We start from the raw sequence: 22,150 nt of genomic DNA, 5'->3' as shown, positions 1-22,150 counted from the left end.
CTTAGTGATTCTGTAGCAGATATTTATCTCTATAAATTAAGTAATTGGCCACCTACAAAGTCGTGGAGAAAAAAAAAAATTCCATGTTTTAAAAAGTATCTTTTACCATATTGCTTCTTAGACAAGAATCTTATAAATATTGGAAGTCAGATGTTCAAATTTTTAAAAGCAGCTTCATATTTCATGGTATAATATTAGTGTTGGATTAATTTCAGGGTTTTAATGTCTGCCTTTACTTGTTTAGCAGTAGCTTGGCTAACTCCTCGCTCCTGCCCTGGGGCAGACTCAGATGAAGTGTGGTATGTAGCCACCCCCAGTTCGTTCTGTCTGTTTCTGTGCAACAACCCAAATTGTAGTTTTAGTGTTACTTCATCAAGGAGGCCAGCTGAGAGCTGTTGCACATTGTATTCATCTCTTACTTTTGCTTTCTGTCCCAATGTGTTTATATCACGTGGTTCTTACATAAATTTCTTTTTTGTGGGGGTAACGGGATCAAACTCAGAATCTTGTACTTGCCAGGAAGGTGCTTAAGCCTCTGAGCTATCTTCCCAGTCCTTACATAAATTTCATATCATGTTTCCTTTCTACACATTTGTTCCTCAGTTGGTGTACATGTGTATATAATGTGTACATAATGATACTGCATAGACTAAGCAGTCAGTAGTGATGGGGCCAGGTTATGGCAGTGCACAAAAAATTTTCTGATCAAATGCATTATATAGCTTATTCCGAATTTTAATGTGCTATTAAGATATTACTTTAACTTTCCTTTCTACCCAAAATTAATCATCTTAAGTGTTTTTCCAGTGTCTGAGAACATTAGTGGGACATACAGGTGGAGTCTGGTCATCACAGATGAGAGACAATATCATCATTAGTGGATCTACAGACCGGACTCTCAAGGTGTGGAACGCAGAGACTGGGGAATGTATACACACGCTGTATGGGCACACTTCCACTGTGCGCTGCATGCATCTGCACGAGAAAAGGTACCAGAAAAAACCCCATTGTAGTTGGCGCCTTCTGTCTCTTATGAGTCGTTACTGATATAGTGATAATGATTTTTAAAATAGACTTTAATGTTTCTAAATTAGGAAAGCCATATCATCTTGGCTTAGAATTGCAGGCTTTGAATTTCTTCCTTCATTTGGTATATTGTGGGCTGCTTTTTTTTTTCTTTTCTTTCTTTCTATTTATTTAGTACAGCATCTCACTACATAGCTCAGACTCATAGTGTTCCTCCTGTCTCAGCCTCCCCAGCACTACGATTACAGGCATGTGCCGCTATGCCCAGTTTCAATGGCCAGCTTGGCGTGGGGCTGGCACAGCATGCAGTACTGGGGATCGAACTTGGGTTCTTGCACTTTCCAGGCAGGTGCTTACACTGCAGAACTATCTCCCCAGCCCGGTGGGCAGCTTTCTTGAAACTCTACTCACTAATCCTTTTTGTCTCATGATTCATCATCTTCAAACAGAAGTCATTTTCTCTTTGTTGATGTCTGTATTTCTGCAAGTGGACAAATTTAGTCACTCAGACTTTCTTTTCTGAGTTCTGTTACTTACCTGCCCAGCTCTTGTCATAATCCTCAAATCTAGACAGAAGCAGAGGCCTGGGAGTGCTAATTTATCTCTTACTATCTGTTGTTGGAACTATTGTCGTAGCTTCCAAATGCAGTCTCCTCACCTTCTGTACAGTTGACAGAGAGCCCACGTATAATTATGATAGTTTCATTAACCTGTTCTGAAATGCCAGGAGCCTTCTCTTGCCTGCTGAATTAAGGAAGAAATCCTCAATGCAGAATCCAATTTTCAAAATGATTTTGACCAGTCCAGACTGCTTATCTTTTCCTTCTCAGTTCCTTCACTGTTGCTCTTTACTCTTGCTACAGTGCCCTTCTGCTAAAATCTTCCTATTGACATGTCTTCATTGTACCCCTGTTAAATAAATGTGTTTTTTATTTTGTTAAAAGATTACTCTGAAAGCTTCTTAACAGTAGGACCTTCCAGAATCCTACTGCAATTGGTTGTTTACCAATTGAGTCATCCAAACTTCACCATAGATTTGTAATGTGTAAGGAGAGTACTTGGAATTTGAATGTACTTGGAAGAGTGTGCTTTGTGGCTGAAACCTATTGAATATGTGTTAAGAAACCTAGTGATTCAGTCGGGGCTGTGTTCAGTGCTTCAGCATTCTGCTGTCCCATATAAAAACAGTGACACTTCTTTTCTCTTAGGAATGACATAAGGATGTCTGAGGTTTCAGCTTTTTTTTGTAATCCAAAGATGGTTGCATTATTATATTACTGTATATATGTGTTTTTCAGAAGAGTGCAACTTTAATAATGATGGTCCTGAATTCCTGTTGCTTCTGAAATGTCTTTAATAATCTGAACCCCATTGCCTATTCAGTATTTGTAAATTTAAGGATTAACAGCATAAACAGCCTTTTTTTTTGAAAACATGCCTAAAACTAGTTAATTTTACCAGAATTTATAGTATAAACTATCTGTCAGTTCTTAAATCCAAAATTCTGATTTGCAAATGTTTTGCTAAAAATCTTTATTGGATTTTTTTTACCTAATCACAAAGGTAATGTGTATTCATAATTGAAAATTTGGAAAATGGCAACATGAAGAAGATATTTAAGTTATTCAAGGTAATACCACTCATTTCCCCATTGACATTTGACACCTATGCCCACATTGTTGGGTCTACATTGTATACATTGATAGCCACATTCCTTTTTTAAAACAACAGAGTAGTTTTAAACTGTGTTCCACAGAACTGCATGGGGTTGAGGGGACACCTTGGGTTGAGCACTTGTCTGGCACGTGCAAGGTGCTGAGTTTCGTTCCCAGCACTGCAAAGCAGTGCAGTCACACGCTTTATAGTGTTGAAGTGAAGTCCACACATGAGGGAAGCAGCCCACCCGGTGGAATTCTAGGCATCACCACTTCCCATCTCAAGCAGAATTGCTTGGTGCTATGTTTTGTTGTTGTTGTTGGCAGAACCAGGGCTTGAATTCAGGCCCTTGTGCTTGCCAGGGAAGCGCTTATTCCTCTGAGCCATCTCCCCGGCCCCAGTGGTATGCTTTGTATCCAGGTTTTACAGAGGACTTCTTGAGAAAACAGCTGTCCATGCTCAAGAAAAAGGAGGGGCCTTTAAAAAAATCACAGGCTTCATCTGTGTTGCTCATGTTACTGAAAGTTATAATGTCCTTTTTTTCTCTTTTGCCCAACAGAGTTGTCAGTGGTTCTCGAGATGCCACTCTTAGGGTTTGGGATATCGAGACAGGCCAGTGTTTACATGTCTTGATGGGTCATGTGGCAGCAGTCCGCTGCGTTCAGTATGATGGCAGGAGGGTTGTCAGTGGAGCGTATGATTTCATGGTGAAGGTGTGGGATCCGGAGACCGAGACCTGTCTACACACGCTGCAGGGGCACACTAATAGGGTCTATTCCTTACAGGTAAGTGTCTCCTCACCCATCCCCGAGATGCTCTGCCCCCGAGTCACACAGTTGTGCCACTCAGATGGTCACTGTCAGATGGCTGATCTAGTCCGTCCAAAACAGATAAAGCCACCTCACCTGCTGTTTGCTTGTACTTGAAAATTGACATGAAGAAAATATGAATTTCAAAATTATTTAAATAGTTTAATAGTTTTAATTTCTGTGATCCATTTTTCCTCTAAAATACAAATATTTGTCTTAGGAGCTGAGACTTTGGGGCTCTTAGTTTGGTATGTTAATAGTCTCATAGGAAAATAGCCTGGATTTTAATAAACTTGGCAGAGGATTAATTTGGCAAAGCTCCCCCTTTGCCTTGATAACTGAAAGTGGATGGACCATGTAATCGTGGTTCCAGCCCCATTCAAAGTGGAGGTGGAGCTGGGGATATAGCTCAGTGGCATAAGCACCTGCCTTACAGGCACCAGGTCCTGACTTCGAATCCCAGTGCTGGGGGAAAAAAAAAAACACCAAAGTGGAGGTGGGCTCCATCTGTATGAAGCCGCTCCATTGTCCTGGGCCCACTGATTTATATGCTTAAAGAAGTGGATTTGACTAGCCTAATTTTTTGTTTACATTTGAACCTGATAGCCATGAATAAATTGTCATATTTAAAGATCATTAAGAAGACTGATAGATTTAGAAAATGGGTTTTATTTCCTAAAAGGCAGTGTATGCAATTTCTTAAAAATATATCCCATTAATTACATAGTTTATTTACCAGCTACTGCCCCTTAATGATCAGCAAATTAGTATGTAATCCCAATGCTGACATTGCTGCTCTGACAGTATTTCTTAATATATAGTGTCCTGTTCATGTCATTAAATATTGATATATAATAAAAATGTTAAATTAGAAAAGGTGATGAGCTTGAAGGAAAGGGAATTAACTGCAGTTGCTTTGAAGTTTTGTGATATGCTCAGAACCTTAATGGAATACAATATTCTTAAAATAGACCACTGGGTAGAAAGGAGGTAGCCAATATACATATAAATAAAATCTCCTGGGAATTGATGGACACTTACTGGCTTTTCCTTAGCTGGAAAGCTGGAGATGTTGCATAGCTTGCTTTTGTTACCTTAATGCTGCCTTTTTCAATTCTAGATGTCATTATCTTTTGGCACATTTCCTAATTAACATTAGGTTCTTGTAAATGAAACTTTTATTTTACATACAGTTTTTAATGGGAAGTTACCCTTTGAGCATCAGGAAAGTTATCTCTAGCCCTTTTGTGCCTCCGGTGCTGATAAGCACAGTCTTTTGTCACAAGCTGTTGTCATGAGTTTTAGCTTCCTGTGGAGACATACCCAAATGGCAGTCCTCACTGACTCATCCCTGTTATAAGCTATTGGAGGGGACCAGATGATTTAAAGTGGTGTTATTTCAGGGTTTCTTTCTTTTTTTAATTTTATGTATTTAGTACAGGGTCTCATTACACAGCTCAGACTCATACTGATCCTCCTGTTTTAGCCTCTCCAGAGCTGGGATCACAGGCATGCACCACCACACCCAGTCTTGTTGGCCAGCTCAGCACCCTGGGGTGGGGCATACATGCAGTATGGGAATCATACCCAGGTCCTTGTGCTTGCCAGGCAAGCCCTTAGACTGCTGAGCTATCTCTCCAGCACTCTTTTTTTTTTTTTTTTTTTTTTAAGTTGTTTCTGCATCTAGTTTGAAGCTACCAGGCATAGAAAATGCACATTTCTGATGAAAGCATTGTAACCCCACACACTGTGAAGTTGCCTGTGGCATGCACTTTATCTGGTACCTCCTGTTTTCTCTGGTCTTGGCTGTTGCCGTATTTGCCTCCATGTTAAGAGCAAGGAGAATGTTTGATACGAAGTGTATCCATCTCTGTTCTAACAAGCTGTGTCTCTTGTAGTTTGATGGCATCCATGTGGTGAGTGGCTCTCTTGATACATCCATCCGAGTTTGGGACGTGGAGACGGGGAATTGCATACATACGTTAACAGGGCACCAGTCGCTAACCAGTGGAATGGAACTCAAAGACAATATTCTTGTCTCTGGGAATGCAGATTCTACAGTTAAAATCTGGGATATCAAAACAGGACAGTGTTTACAAACATTGCAAGGTAAAAACTGGCCCATCTTTAGTTTTATCCATTAAAAATGTTATTGTTACTCAGTGGTGAAACATGGGTGGAGCCTTCACATCCAGTAGGGCTCACCTCAGCCAGAGCGCTTCCTCCAGGTAACCTTCCAAGCTTCTTCCCTCTGACCTCCAGAGCCAGGCCCCTGTGAGAAAGTGTTTCAGGCTGTGTTTTAATACAAACTTGTTTATATACCTGTGTTCATATCTCCTTGTTCCTTATAGTCCTGCATGTTCAGTTGAGTCTATATCTCCTTAAACAACTTGAGAAGAAAGATTTTGGTTGTTTCAGATAAGCAACATAGCCATTTAGTTTGAATTTCATAGAGTAGAAAGGAATAATAGTGTCCTCTGAAACACAAAAACTTACATGCGGGCATCTATACCGTTAAATGAGGCAGAACAGTGTTGGCTTCTTACTGATTGCCTTTTCTTTGTCTCGCCCTTCAGTTTTTTGGTGAGGTCAAGTGGTAGACAGCCCTGCCCCTTTTTGTTCCTCAGCTTACCCTTGTCTCTGGAACAGTGTCCACTCAGCCTCACGTTTGGCTGCTTGGTGCAGAGTGGCCAGGTAACAGATCTCCTAGGCCATTTGTGCATCAGCAGAACACAGGAGCCTGTGCTATCTTTACCACCGTGGGAAAGCGCTCTCTCACGCAGCCAGAAAAGCAAGTATGTGCCTGGTAGTTTACCAGGCTTCCTGGAAGCTGACTCTTGAACATTAACATTCCAGTTACAAATAACTACCAGATTTCCTTACATCCTAGCTGATCCTGAAATACTCAGAACAAGGTTTCTAAATATGCATCGTTTGAAATGTTGCATTTATTGTATGTTCTAATGTAGAATACTACAAATTACAGTGTGACTGACCCCTAGCCAAGGTTCCTAACCAGTAACTAAGTGCCTTTGGTTTTGCCTAGGTCCCAACAAGCATCAGAGTGCTGTGACCTGTTTACAGTTCAACAAGAACTTTGTCATTACCAGCTCAGATGATGGGACTGTAAAACTATGGGACTTGAAAACGGGTGAATTTATTCGAAACCTAGTCACATTGGAAAGTGGGGGGAGTGGGGGAGTTGTGTGGCGGATCAGAGCCTCCAACACAAAGCTGGTGTGTGCAGTTGGGAGTCGGAACGGGACTGAAGAAACCAAGCTGCTGGTGCTGGACTTCGATGTGGATATGAAGTGAAGAGCAGAAGAGGTGAATTTTGTCCAGAGGTGTAGAGATACACTCCCTGCCCTTCCCCCTGCGTACAAAAACAAAAACAAAAACAAAAAAAAAAAAAAAAAAAAGAAAAAAAGGGAAAAAAATGAAAAAGGAAAAAAAAAACAGAAAAAAGAGAAAAGAAAAGAAAATGAAAAAAAAAAATCCCTTGTACTCAGTGGTGCAGGATGTTGGCTTGGGGCAACAGAGTGAAAAGACCTACAGACTAAGAAGGAAAGAGGAAGAGATGACACACCATAACTGACAAGAGAACGGTCCGCTGTCTCATCCCAGAAAGGCTTTACTTTTGACTGAGGGCAGCTTTGCAAAATGAGACTTTCTAAATCAAACCAGGTGCAATTATTTCTTTATTTTCTTCTCCAGTGGTCCTTGGGCAGTGTTAATGCTGAAACATCATTAGAGTCTGCTAGCCTGTTCTTTTACCACTGTCACCTAGAAAGGAACTGCAATAATATCAAAACAAGTACTGGTTGACTTTCTAATTAGAGAGCATCTGCAACAAAAAGTCGTTTTTCTGAAGTGGAGAAGCTAAAAAAAAAAAAAAGAGAAAGAAAGAAAGAAAGAAAGAAAAATTACTGTGAATTGTTTTTGTACAGTTATCATGAAAAGCTTTTTTTTTTTTTTTTTTTTTTGCCAACCATTGCCAATGTCAATCAATCACAGTATTAGCCTCTGTTCATCTATTTACTGTTGCTTCCAGAGACACTCTTCAGTGCATATGTTGCTCAAGGTGGCAAGTTGTCCTGGGTTCTGTGAGTCCTGAGATGGATTGAATTCTTGATGCTGGTGCTAGAAGTAGGTCTTCAAATATGGGATTGTTGGCCCGCCCCTGTACTGTACTCCCAGTGGCCAAACTTATTTATGCTGCTAAATGAAAGAAAGAAAAAAGCAAATTATTTTTTTTTATTTTTTTTCTGCTGTGACGTTTTAGTCCCAGACTGAATTCCAAATTTGCTCTAGTTTGGTTACAGAAAAAAGACTTTTTGTCACTGAAACTTGAACCATCTGTGCCTCTAAGAGGCTGAGAATGGAAGAGTTTCAGATAATAAAGAGTGAAGTTTGCCTGCAAGTAAAGAATTGAGAGTGTGTGCAAAGCTTATTTTCTTTTATCTGGGCAAAAAAATTAAAACACATTCCTTGGAACAGAGCTGTTAATGCCTGTTCTGTGGAGAAACTTTTCTTTTTGAGGGCTGTGGTGAATGGATGAACATACATAATAAAACTGACAAAATATTTTAAAAATATATAAGACACAAAATTAAAGTTGCTGGTCAGTCTTAGCATTTTACAGTATTTGGGAAAACAACTGTTACAGTTTTCTTGCTCTGAGTAACTGACAAGAAAGGAACGATTGGGTCTCTGCAGTGAAGGCGTCCCACGCAAGCCAGTGTGGGGAAGGACGTCAGGTGGTTCGCCTCATTCTCCAGGAGCCGCGACTCAAGCTGAACTGTGAAAGTGGTTTAACACTGTATCCTAGGCGGTCTTTCTTCCTCCTCCTGTTTATTTTTTTTGTTGTTGTTTTATTTATAGTCTGATTTAAAACAATCAGATTCAAGTTGGTTAATTTTAGTTATGTAACAGCCTGACATGATGGAGGAAAACAACCTTTAAAGGGATTGTGTCTATGGTTTGATTCACTTAGAAATTTTATTTTCTTATAACTTAAGTGCAATAAAATGTGTTTTTTCATGTTAGTATGCCTGTTTCTTCCACCACGGTAATACTATTCCTATAAATATTTAGGGTTTGTCTCTAATATTTGAAATAGAAAGGTCTTGGTTTCCTCACATTCCCTGTGTTGGACATAGGAGTCAGTACTTCTAGACCTGTGTAGTGCTTCTGAAGTAAGGGTGGCAGCCTACATATGTGAGTTTTATTTATCACCTAAAATTATGAAGGACTTGTTCCTGAGCTTGTCTCTGTAAACTGACTAAGGGTGTATGAATTTTGATTCCTTTAAAAGGTCACAAAACTGTTGTGATAATTATATTTGGAAGCCCTATAATATGCTAAGTTAACTAAAAGTTCCCCCTTATTCAGTGCTTACCAAATGTTTGCAATCATCTTTTTTTTTTTTCCTCGAGCCGCTAGCATCCCTAAGAAGTAGGTAGGTATTATCTACATTTTTGAAGATGAGCCAAGAAATAGTAGCTCAGATTTGTTAGGTTATTTATCAATCAGATAACCAAGATTCAAGCTCATGTTTCCAAGCTGCCCTTCAAGACACTTTGATAAACTGAAACAAGGTTTGGGGTTGAAGAAACATCATTTTTATGGTGCTTTCAAAATCTTCTGTTGCCGTTTTGTTTGATCAATTCAACAAAAGGGAGAAAATACAGGAAGTTATTGAAACTGTACCTTATATTTAGCCCTCAGATAGCAGGATGGGTGGACAGGAAGGTTGGTAGAGAGGAGACAGTCAGACAGATCTACAATAATCTCAGCTATCCAGGCCATAGACAAAAGTCTGAAAGCTGATAGAAATGGACTTTCCCTAGAGAATGAGGCTTTTGTAGTCACAAAGCCTTTGTTCTTTATCACAGGCTAATTGGAACATCTGAACGTGGGTCCACAGAACCTACATTTAAGCATTCTCACCGCAAGCATGATGGACACTGACCTTTGAGAACCAGTGCTTAGATTTCGTTCTAGGACCTTTGGTTATTTAGTTTATTAGGCCTCAGCAAATTACAAGCACAAGGACAAGGACAGTAGGAGAAAGTGAGACAGTAAAATGAGTGGCTGGATAACTACATAGTGGAAAACATACTGGTCAGGCCATGAGGCCGGAAGGAGCAGCCCTTTCCTTCTGTAAAGCAAACCACACAGCCTGGAACCATGACTTCTGTTCACAGGGATACCTGAATTAGCAAGAGAAGTGGTGTTTTTATTTGATAGTTGTTGAAGCTGGTGAACTTTTCATAATGCCTTACAAAAGAGGCTTGACTATAATAGAACTGATAAAAGTATCCACTTTTGGAACATTACAAAAAGTAAAATGGGTTTGTGGGCAGATAGTCCCAAATTCAAATCCCAGTTCTAATGTTGTTCAGTTATTGGACACTTAGGGTTTCTTGACCTCATGGTCCTCATCTGAGACACAGAGGAAGCCCACCTCTGAGCTGAACGTGAGGAGTCAAGGTGGTACAAAGCACAGCAGCACACTGATGGCAGTTTGAAGTCTAGGTAGTAGCTACTGTTAAGATTTTACGAAAGAAGACCTAGATTGCTGTAACTTTCTGTATTTGAGAACAGTTGAATGTGTTTGTGACACATTCAGGTATATAATAAAATAGCATGTCTATATATACCATATAATACATGTCATTGCTGTACATGCAGAATTTACATTCTTTGGAGTGGTATCACATGGGTGCACGTTGAGTCTTACAGAGACCCCGTGAGATAAACTGGTATTGTGTACCCAATGGTGGGTTTTGTATATACCCAGGTGTTCATTAAATATTATTTTAGGAATACATGAATAATCTTTATTACAGTTGGTTTGTTCCTGAAAGAGAAAATGTTACCCCATTAAAAGGAATTAAAAGTAAAAACAGTAAAAGTCACTGAGGGAACCCCCCTTTGTAACCTCTTTTGTAAATTACCAGCTTATGTAACTGTACATTTTGAATCTCAACAATATAGGCAGTCTCCATATTTAGCTGTTACATGTTTGCAAGATCAAACATTCCCTGAAACTAAAGCAAAAATTAGGACACGGAAGTAACACATGAAAACCTGCAGCAAGTGCTTGGCAAATATGATTGAATACTGTGAAGGGAGTTGACTATCTCATTATTTCTTACTGGAGTTTGTTTATAATTTTGACACTTGGAAACCCCCTTACTGAGATTCAATTACCACAGGTATTTCATTAATTTGCAATAACCAGTGCCTACCAAATGGTTAAGTAAATATTTCAACCTACCTATTTAATTTCAAAAAGTAATTGACATTTAATTATTTGTAGTAACTTTTAAGTCATTTTCTCTCTCCTTTTCAAACTCATCTGTGTATGGTCTTATGTTTCTCTGAGTCGATTAGAGGCTACAGTGCAACACGATAAAAGACCACCATGTCCCTCCGAAAAGTGAAAGGAGGGGGGAACTGTCACAAGCAGCGTGGTGGCCCCATGGTGCCCATGCTCTGTACCCCTTTTCTTTCCCTGAGGTAGGGGCTTTAGCAGGAGCTAGAGATGCCTCAAAGGAACCCACACAGCCCTTGGACTAGGACCTGTAAGTCTTGGTCCGTGGGGAAGTCGGAAGCGAGCCGCTCTCACTATACATACAGCAGGACAGATTCACGTGGCTTTTTTTTTCCTGATTCATTTCCTCTGGGAGTTGGTAAGTTTTTGAAATCTCCTCTCAGTCAGTAGTTCCTCTTAAACACAGTTTTATTCATTTTCCTTCTATTGGGCATGCCTCAGCCCCGGTAAAAATTAGGGTTGTAAACTATATCCTTCAGGTTCTTCAGCAGGTAAACAACCTGACCTTGTCACCCCCGGCAGCAGCTGAAGAAGCTCCTGTTTTGCAGAGCCATTTTGGGAATTCTAATAGTAAAAATGGCTCAGTGTTGCTGATGGAAAAATGAATTTGAATAAACGCTTCTGACGCAGATTGTTTTAATGTTCCTTGCCTTGCTGCATTTTGGAACGTGTGTGTGTGTGTGTGTGTGTGTGTGTGTGCATCCATATAATATTTTGAACTAGGAATAAGCCTCTGTTAGTCATTCTCTGATGCTTTTTTCATCATCTGGAAAGAAATGGGCCAACAGAAGGATGGGATTCGTGGCCAAGAAGACTCTCCAGTGTCCTTCACGTGGAAGACTGGTGGCCACTGTGTGTGAAGAGAACCCATGTGTGTCCCCAGTCCCTTTTTTTTTAGAAGAGCCTCATCATTGCTTTGAATTAAGCAAAAAGTAATGACAGCATGGCCCACCTGTGCTGCCCAGCTACCCCAACCAGCTACCATGTCCACGTTATCCGTCCCGAAGCACGAGTGATGGCCGGACAGTGGGAGCCTTGCCGGCCTAGTTCATCCCTTTGCCGCCTTCTCTTTGTAGGTGGCAGAAGGTTAAGTTCAAAGTTCTTCATGGAAAGGAAGAGTACCGGGAGCAGCAAGGACTCAGGACTCACCTTTCCTCAGAGTGTAATGGATGCATTCTAGGTGCAGTTTCAAAGAAGATGCTTTTGCTGAGGTGAAAGCTTGGTGACTTCCCAGTTTGTGATTGAATGTAAAAATAGTGGAACTTCTATTTCAGATGACCGGATTCACCCCAGGATTCTTAAGGACAAAGAACCATGAAGAAGTATTTTGGTGTCATTCTTTCCTTTGGAATGAATATTTGGTGGCAAAACCTGTGCAGGCTGTTTTTCTTTGCGTTTTCTTTTGCTTCAACACTCATACTCTGCAAAAAAAAAAAAAAAAATTACTTTGAAATCATGTTTTCAAATCAAAGACTCAACTATAATGGATGACAGAAATATATGCCAGTTTACTCTTTTTCCAGACATTGTTTTTAAAACAGAAATCAAACCATTCCTTGCTCTAAGGTTACTTCGAGGACTTTTTAAACTTGTATCACTTCAGCCCATTCAGACCCCAGGAAACCTTCCACCTTACCTAATACAGGAAAATAGGAAGCCATTCTATTCAAGGGTGCCTTCTATTCATGTAAAGGGACTTTGAGTATGTATCCATAAGGATGCCATAAAGCATAAAGGTGGAGAGTAGAACTGTGTGACCTTGACCTGAGGAACCTGAACCTTACAAACTTGAAAAAACTGAAATGTAGATCCAAAAGCAAACATTTAGAATAAGATGATTAAAAAATTACTGGAGCCTTGGAAATGCATAACCCTTTCTTCTGAGGTCTCTAGGCAGTTACCAGTTTTGCTTATTTAAAATGCTTCAGATCCAAGTGTGCACACACCTCTAATCCCAGCTCTTGGGAAGCTGAGGCAGAAAGATCGTCGGGAGTTCAAGGCCAGCTTGGGCTACAGAATGAGTTCAAGGACAACCTGCAATACATACTGAGACCCTGTCTTATGAAAACAATAACAAAATACTTCAGATCTCAGCCTGGCTTTGTCCACCTGGAGTACTGCAAGTTCCAGCCAAGACCTATTAAATGAGGAGCCCTGAAGTTCAGCTTCATCACTTTCTAGGTGAACCCACATCTGCTTCTCGGCTTTAGTCCCCTCATCTCTGTAAGCATGGCAATGTGTTCTGAGAACCACGTAAGACAGTGCATGCCAAGCACTTACACAGTGATACGTCAAGGGGTTGTCGTTCCCACCGTAGTGAAGCATAGCAGCTAGCCTCCACTGAACACTTACTGATACTGAGCATACTTCTAAGTATTTTTAGGTAGTATTTTCATTTAATCTCACCTGTTTTTATAAATGGATCCATTTTATAGATTAGGAAACATTGCCTGGTTCAAGAATACAGTTAAGACTTGAGTATGGGGTGGAGAAACAGATGGGAACCTGGGCATCATTGCACTCCTGGGCATATGCTGCATAAGGATCTCTAACTGCCTAGCCAAGATGAAGCATGTGGTACCTCCGACCACGCCAGGAAGGATGTCGTCTGCAGCCTGGACCTGTCAGCCCAGAAGCCATGCGAGCACGCACAAGCTTGGGTTTCCGATGGAAAACCCTAAAGAACATGTAGGTGACAGATTCCTAGTATACTAAACTGTGGCTTTTCCCTATTTCAAAAACCAGAGAGTCACCTAAGAGAAAGAATTTACTTTGTTCTTTCAAAGAGATCCTTGTAAAGGAAAATACAAGAAAAGTGGACTAGATGTGCATCATCATCATCTATTATTATTATTATTATTATTATTATTATTATTATTATTATTGAGATAGGGTCTTACTCTGTAGCCCAGGCTGGTCTTTCACTCAAGCGATCTTTCTGCCTCGGCCTCTAGGTGTTGGCATTTCAGGCGTGCACCGCCATGCCTGGCTAAATGTGTCTTATGAAAAGGAAGTCTGTTTTCAGATCATGGCGGGGGAACAATGCTGTTTGTAAAGAGGCTGGAAGGTGTTACGTAATATTTTAAAGTAAATACTCCTTTAATGTATTTGTATCCCAAAGGCAGTGAGGCAAATGAAAGAGCAAGGTTTGCCTGCCATTACAGTCCTGAGGCGAGGCAGGGCTGCATGGAGGACAGACTGGTACCTAAGAAGTCCTGTAAGCAGCTGTCATCACTATTGCTGCTATCAGGAGTGTAAGAGACACCCGAGTTCAGGTTCCACTTACACCATTGGTTTGACTGAAAGATTTTTTTTAAGTCTTTCTGAGCTCCTTCATCTATTTAAAAAAAAAAAATAGTTACTTGTGACTATTGCATAAAGAAAGTCACTTGGCATAGCACATAGCAAGTCGCGTGACTGTGCATGGTGGCCAACATCATCCCCAGTGATAACTGTGCTCGCTTTACATTGCTGTGACCGAATGCCTCAGAGGAGGAAAGGTTTCTTTTGGCTCAGGGGTTCAGAGTTCCAGCCCCTCGCTGGCTCTATGGCTTTAAGCCTGTGGCAAGGCAGGAATGGCAAAAGGGTGAGGCAGAAGTCTGCGTACCGCATGGGAGCCAAGAAATGGTGAGATAGAGGAAGGAGCCAGGGTGAAACGCAGTCCTACGGGGAAGCCACCCTAACTCAGTCTTCAGCCAGGCTCCGCTTCCTGAGTTCCACTGCCTCCCAGTAATGTGGTTCCATGCAGGAGTTGAAGCCCTAATGAGCCTATCACCTTCTGAAAGCCCCACAGCTGAACATGAGACTTGGGGGTAGGGAGAGTATTTCAGATCTAAACCACAACGCTACCAACAAGTGTGCTGAAGATGGCTTCAGGCCACCATTTCAGACCTGGTCGGGAAGAGGAGAACTGTAAAGCCCCAGCACACAGTGCCAGACTGCCTCCCTCAGGTGCCAGGCACCCGGGAGGGCAGCTTCCCTCCCCGTGAGAAAGCAGTGCGCAGTCAAGTCTGAACGGGCACATCCCCTGTTCCTCTCCAAAGAACTCACTTAAATACAAAGCAGAGGAATTAAAAAGGCACAGCCTAAAAGGAGAACAGGAAAAGAGAATCATGTAGACAAAAGATTTCCTCTACTTTGGATGCAGGAAAGCACATGGAAGAATGGATTGTTCTAGATAATCAGGTCACAGAAGCTACAGTCTAAAATTCCCAAGGAGAGGGATATGCGTGAGCAGTGAGCTCATTCCTGTTCTGTGGGAGGCATGGGATGACCTGGGCTGGAAACAAGTAGAGGAGGGCTATTGGACGGGAAGAACCTGCGAAGGTGGAGCCCGCCCTCCTTCCTCCTCTGAGCTAAGGACCACCCTGTCCTTCGCTTGTACTGCCCCCACCCAAGCCAAGCACACACACAGCTCACAAATGGAAACGTTAACTTTAGCCTGCAGTTCTCCCTAACCCTGTTCCGGAATGCAAACAACCTGCCACCTACTAGCATTTTTCCCTGGAGAAGCGAACACTGCAAGCAAAAGCATCTCTGCATTCTAGCCCTGGGCAGAGGCATTGGCTTCCCCATTTTGTTGGACAGAGGCAATGAGGTTGGCATGTGTCAGGATTTCTCCAGTGAAACTGAACACCCATTAAAGGAAAAACTTCTCCATTCTGGGAGCCCAGCTGCACTGAACTTACTGTTTGCTTTTTAATGTTTTTCTCTTAAATTTCAGATAGGAATCACTAAACATTTAGAAAAAAAGCCTCCAACTTGAAAGACTAAGAAGGCAACCCCCTTGAAAAAGCCATGAAATAAGCCTGAGCTGTAATTAATATCCTCACAGAGATAAAATACTGCATCTTATGTTTTAGGAATAAGATGTGACTTTTGAAAAGAGATCATGTAAACTAAAATATGGTGGAACAATTAAAAAAAAAAAACAACTTTCAATGGGAAGTAAAAGTTCCCAGTTAGCTCGGCATCATGAGTTATCTAGCCTCATTTCACGAAGAAGCACATCCAAGTGCTGCTTCCGGAGAAGTCCTATAGCAAAGCAGAGGTCAGGAGGGACATCATGGAGTAAAGTACCCTGGTTCTCTGGTGCCTGGTACCTAACCTACCACTATTTGAATCTGGTGCTCATTGAATCCCATGTGTCCCCCAAGGTCCCATGTGTTAAAGTCTTGGTCTTCAGACTGGAGATATTGGGAGGCAGCGGGAGCTATGAGGTAGGGCCTAGTGGGAGGCAGTTAGGTCATTGAGGTGTATCCTTAAATAACCTCAGCCTCTTCCTGGCTCTTCCATCCCATTGGGCAAACAGCTTTGTATCCCACTTACTCCCACGTCCTCGTGCTGCCTTGCCACAGTCCCAGATGCAGTGCACCAACTGACATGGACTGGAATCTCTGAAACCATGAACCAAAATGTCTGTCTTGTATTTGTGTGTCTCAGATTTTTTGTCATAGTAATAGAAAGCTGCCCAAGAGAACCCCATCAAGACTTTGGAGGGCTGAGCAGATGAGCTACGTAATGTTTTTGGCTCGTAAATTCTTTTTCTTTTTAATGTATTTAGTACAGGGCCTAAAGGATCTCACTACACAGATTGGACTCAGTGATTCTCCTGATTTCAGCCTCCCAAGTGCTGGCATTAAGGTGCATGCCACCAGGCCCCGTGTCTCAGGGGGCCCTGGGGGCAGGGCTGGCATGGCGCACCAGGGATCAAATTACAGCCCCCGTATCTGCCCAAGCAAGCACTTTAATCCACTGAGCTATCTATCTGGCTGACCCTTCATAAATTCTTAGTAAAGGGTACTTGATATTATTTTCATCATTCCTCAGTCTCAAGGCAAAAACTAACATACAGTAAGATCTGGAATTAATAGGATTCAGAGTGTTTGATTTCAGGGTCTGATTTGAGCATGTGCAGGTAGATAAACTGAGTTTTGGCCCCAAGAGTCTTTGGCTAAGAGGATTTGCCACTTCTCAAGGGTCCCCTGCTCTCCCCAACCTGTCTCCCCATCACCTCTTTCTGACTTACATTGGAGTTTATTTCCAAATTCTCCCACCAGGTATCTTAAGGCATTTTCTATACTCAGAAGTACTTCTCTGAAGAATGAAAATAACTTTTTTAGAGAGGGAAGTTGAGAGAATCTCTTTTGAAATTTTATTTCCCACTTAAAATTCTATCAAAATTTCCAAAAGGCCAGAGCAGAGCTGGCTGGTAGGAGAGTGGAAGTCCTGTGCTGGATAGACATCTGTAGGTGTGTAGTAGGTCCTACCACACAGAGTCCTTAGGGGAGAACATAATTCTCCCTAGGCCATGAGGTCATTTTATCTCTGGGAAGTGTGCAGGCTGAATTAGTCTAGGTAGACATTGGTGCCCAGTACTTCTGTGATAATGTGCTGTCATTGTGGGCGTCTGACCTACGAGTCACCCTTGTATTGCCCAAGAATTCTGCCTCTTCCCAGACTTGCTCTGCCTGGAGGCTCTGGCTCTGGTGTGACCCAGAAGGGTGCACAGGCTTCGGGCTGGGGCTGGCCTGGGAGGCTCAGTTCTATTGGCTCAGTACTATCAGCTCAGTTTTCCAGCCTAAATCCTAAGGTCTAAGTGACAGACCGACGGCTGCCACCTAATCCGCAGGAGCACATCCTAGAGTGCAGAAAGTGCCACAGCCACCGACTTTCCGCATCTCTGCTTGGCAGTCTGTGGAGTGTGGCATTGAGTCTTGCAGCTGCAGCCTGTCTATTTGTGTATGTTTCACTGTGGCTTTCTGGTTGGTGACCTCGACTCTTACCCAGCAAGATTCCTTCAGGTTTCAAAGTAACTAGACAGACCATAAGCAAACTTTCCTTTTACAAAGAGTGATATAACCATTACTTGTCAACTGAAATTCGCTGAAATAGACAGCTTCTTAGGGACTTTCCCCCCAATACTGGGCATTGAACCCAGAACCTTACAGAAAGCCACATCCCCAGGCTTTTTAATTTTTTTATTATTATTATTTTGAGACAGTCTTGCCAAATTGCTAAGTTGCCCAGCCTGGAGTTAAACTTGTGATCCTCTTATCTTAATCTGCCAGAATACAGATTATAGCTGTGTGCCACCATATGTGGCTAGCATTTTAATTTTCTGAGGTCATCCGTGACAAATCACAGATAGACACTTGAATTTAAGTAAGTATAAACAGGTCAAGCCTGGCATCTCTACCTCTAGTGAACCTTTTTTGGTTCTGGGGATTGAATTTGACCATGTGCTTGCCAGGCACATGCTTAGGCCGCTGAGCTATCTCCCCAGCCCAAGAGAGGAATTCTGATACCATGCTTCCCAAAGCCTCTTCACTCCAACTGCATGCATGCACGCATGCTCACGCGCACCCCCCCCACACACACACAGACACACATACTCCATCTCCAAGACCTGAACCTACACACACACACCCCTATGTTTCTGTTTCCACTCAGTGAAAGAGTCACTGCAATGGTGAAAATAAATGCGAAGTCAATTGGCCTGAGATCCAGAGTCCTGGAAATGTGCCTGCCAATGAGCGTTGCTGGGTGTTTTATGTCTCCACTGCCTGGGGGTGTGGCTCCCACATTAGCAGCCACCAAATGTGCACCCATACGCAGAAGAGAAACCAGGAAAAGGGTCCTGATTTGCTGAGGGAGTGGTATTTTCCCTGGAGTTGTGTCCACCTCCAGGAAAAGAAAACCTCACCTACTGAATATTCCCAAAACATTAAAAATACATTACTTCACTCTTTCTTTGCATATGCTGGAGAAATCCAAATTACAAAACTTTCTGCTAAAATAATTGACAGCCAACAGATCAACATGGGCTAATATCAGTAGGAGGGAAGACCAATTAACAGATTCATGAATTGTGCTGTTTACACTCCTATTCCTAAGGTTAATTATGTGATCGAGTAATAGCTTTTGCTGTGATTAGAGAGCCCTTAGGAAATAAAAGTGTATTTCCACTTCTCAAGTATGTTTGCGTTTCAGTCTTGCCCAGTGGTGCGGGCGCAGGCTCAGCACACAGCGCTGTGCGCACAGCTATCATCAGATGAGGTCTTCATTTAAGTAACGTGGAGTCGTAGTGTGCACACGGAAGTGCAATCCATCTCAGTGCTCTGCTTTGCACTCTTCGTAAAAATTTAGCACTAAATATACGAATAGAGAGTGTCACCCACATTTCAGGGAGCGTGGTCACCAGGGTTGTACGTTCCAGTCTGTTAATGATGGAGGCTCACATTTTTTACCTTGTGCAAGGTAATTCATGTGAATTCATTCGTGTGATTTTCACAACAGGTCTATGCGGAAGATGTTATCATTCTCCCTCTTTTACAGGTGAGGAAACTGAAACGTGGGGTTCATGTAAATTGCCCAGGCTCAGAGCAGCTTGGTCAGGCCAGGCAGTGTGGCACCAGTGCCCACGTGTTGAATCATGGAGCTGCCTCCCTCACCAGGCCAGGCTTTGGCATGGGGTCTTATCTCCACCAAATGGAAATGTGACACATAGAAGGCTCATTGTAGCATCGGTAATGTTTAAATGACATGCAAAAGTGACACTTTTTGCTTAGCATTGCCAAACTTAAAGTGCTCAGAAAGAAAATTTGTTTCTTTGAGGACTTCTGAGAACAGAGATGTGCTCAGAGCCCTCTGTCACAATGGATCCCTGCTGTCTCTTGAGAGCTCTGGGCTGTCCCATTAGGTACCCAGCTAATGTTTACTGCACTTGGGCTCTCCTCAGGGCCACACAGGGATCCCCAGCTGGACGAATGTGGATAAACGCATGACAATGTGGATAAATTACTGGATTTAACCACAACTCACTACATGAACATTCTGGATTAAGAGAAATGCACCAAAGTCATTTCCTACCCTCTCTTGTAAGTGTGCCTCCTGAAAAATGGAGAGGGCACGCGCCATCCATGTGTGCGCAGGCTTGTGTCAGAAACAGTGAATCAGATCCAGATGCTGCATTTATAGCAAGGTTGCCACAGGTGAGGTCTCCATGCACCTCACTCCAGGGCCTCGTGTGTAAGTGCTTCCCTCACAGGCTGTGAGGACAGTGACATCAGGGAACCCAGACAAAGAGCCTGATTCATGACTACTAAGACTGCAGCTTGCAGACCAGTGTGGCAGGAGCCGCACCTGGGAGCTTCTCTAGAAAATCTGAGTCTCAGGCCTCATCCTGCACCTGCTGACTAGACCCTGCCCACCAGCCCTTGGCCATGCTCCAGCCAGTCCTGCCGCCCCCACAGAAGGGTCAGAGAAGTCCCAGTGAGAGAGTCACATCATGAACACCACCAGGCTGAGAGGACTGGGTGCCGAGCAACCTCAGATCGCTCTTCCAGGAGAAAAGTGTTACAGAAGTAGATTTGCAACTGAGCTATGAGGTCCCAATTGGACACCTCCATCCCTTCCTGCACTGACTCCATTTCTAATCTCTCAGAGATGAAGGGAAAATACCCCTAGAAAATGATACTTCGGGGGGAAACTATTAGGAAACCTAAAGCCAAGGAAACAAGCAGCCACAGACTGCAGCTTCTTCAGCAGACAGTGCAGGAGGCCTCCTACCTAAACTAGAAGAGCCTTGCTTTCTCATTGGATAACCCAAGTCTCCAACCAGATCGTGGCTTGTAAACCGAATGTATGATTACTGCTCAAAGGGATTCCCTGGCCTTGCAAGAGCCACACTCCTTTTGACATCTGTTTAGAATGCAGAGGGCCTGCAGATTAGTGCTGGGAGTGAGTTTATTTGACTGCCTAAGTGTTCAGTCTCCCAGGTACTTAGATATTTCACAATGAGAACTGATGTTCATTAAACTGTAAGCAAATCAGAGCTCAAGCCAAAGATATAAAGGAAGGCATAATTAGTGTAGGGGAGCCATCCGCTGCCACCAGACTCCTCGTAGGTGAGACGTCTTCTACCTCAGAATTAGTTCCCTGCACAAAAGGAAATTACACAGCGGCTTTATGCAGGCTGCCGATGTCGTGCTTTATCGCACTCGATTTACAATGAAATGAAGCAGAAGTCCACAAGACTGCATTAAAGCTTTAATTTTCCTTTTGGGTTTTACCTCCATTTTATCTTTAGAAGAACCCAGGAAGGTCTGGTAAATAGAGCATAGTGCCAGTCAATAAATGAAAAGGCCACTTTTACCAAGTGGACCTTCAATTTCTGCCACACATGACAGTAGCTTCCTGGGTCTTTAGAGGACAAAAGCATGCCCTGTCTTTCAGCAGAATTGATTCAGAGAAAATATGTCCTGTGGCCCCCAAAGCCAGCCGGTCTGAAGCTGTGTAGCTCTCTGTGACTTTTGACACTCTCTGGTGGCTGCTTTATTTCAGAGCCTGACTTCCAGGCAAAACTTTTGAGATGCAGACAAAGGAATTGAACTCCCAGAGGAAGAAAAGCCAGATAGGTTGTAGGCTGACCCTCCAGCCCCAGGAGGAACCTAATAAGGAGTGAAATCCCCAGCTGCACAGCTGTAAGGGAAAATTTCATGTGCAGGCAGCTGAGCCCCAAATCCCAAAGGAATGGTGTTTGAGTTTCCAGAGCTGCCACGTGTCGGGCTCAATCCCCCTGGCTTCCCCAGGCTTTGTGAGCTAAAAGTTGGAGTGTATTTGGCAAGCTCCGAGCAAGGCCTTGCTTTGGGTCTAGATCTGAAAGGTAGTAGGACAGGGTTGGTAGCACCCCAGCTCTCTAGCCCCGTGAGTTGGTGAGGCCCACTGGGTGTGGACTGAGAAAGGAGGCTGTGGAAGCATCGAAGAGATGGAAAAACGAGCAGCCACTGGACGCTGCCTGGAGGGGCTGACAGCAGAGCCTCCGAGCTAGCTGGGGACTCAGGACTCGCTGGGACCAGATCAGCCTCCACCTGGGTCTGACCTTATAGGAAAGGCACCACTGCAGCTGCACTGGCTGGGAACAGCACTCGGGGCCAGTAACACCACCAGTAGTAAGGACTACCACCACCAAGTGATTTCTGATATTACAGGGAGCTCAGAACTGTGAGAAATGGGAAAGTTTTGTCTTTATTTTGCCAGTGAGCAAATAAAAGCTTAAGTGTACGTCCACCAGGTACCTAGTCACCCAGATGGGTGATGGGAGAGACTGGAGACTGCGCGCAGGACACTAGCGCTGGCCTCCTCTTTGTCTGGGTTGCGCCAGCAGAGCCGGCTGAGAAGGCTCACTGAGATTTGGGCAGCCTGAGAAAAAGACACAGCACCGTGGGAATGTCTGCAGGCTTTACTCTCTCAGCAGCATGGGGGCAACGCTGAAAAAATCTTACTTCCTCTTACATGATATCTCACAAAGTGGGCAAGT

At 43.0% G+C, this 22,150-nt stretch overlaps 1 protein-coding gene across 7 annotated transcripts in view; it reads left to right on the top strand.

Annotated features, from left to right (window-relative positions):
- Positions 1-6,897, top strand: part of Fbxw7 (F-box and WD repeat domain containing 7) — a 179,937-nt gene extending 173,040 nt beyond the window's left edge. For all 7 annotated transcript variants that reach the window (XM_004638694.2, XM_023723665.1, XM_023723662.1 and 4 more), the window contains 4 exons: positions 808-989; positions 3,242-3,467; positions 5,390-5,600; positions 6,538-6,897. In XM_004638694.2, coding sequence (XP_004638751.1) covers positions 808-989; positions 3,242-3,467; positions 5,390-5,600; positions 6,538-6,806 — 888 coding nt within the window. In that variant the 3' untranslated portion in view covers positions 6,807-6,897. The remainder of the gene's footprint in view (positions 1-807; positions 990-3,241; positions 3,468-5,389; positions 5,601-6,537) is intronic.
- The last annotated feature ends 15,253 nt before the right edge of the window (positions 6,898-22,150 follow it).

Source organism: Octodon degus, unplaced genomic scaffold (assembly GCF_000260255.1).
Source record: "Octodon degus isolate 3935 unplaced genomic scaffold, OctDeg1.0 scaffold00101, whole genome shotgun sequence".
Classification (NCBI taxonomy): Eukaryota; Metazoa; Chordata; class Mammalia; order Rodentia; family Octodontidae; genus Octodon; species Octodon degus.
Note: the sequence above shows the minus strand (reverse complement) of the source record. Positions and strands in the feature narration are given on the sequence as shown.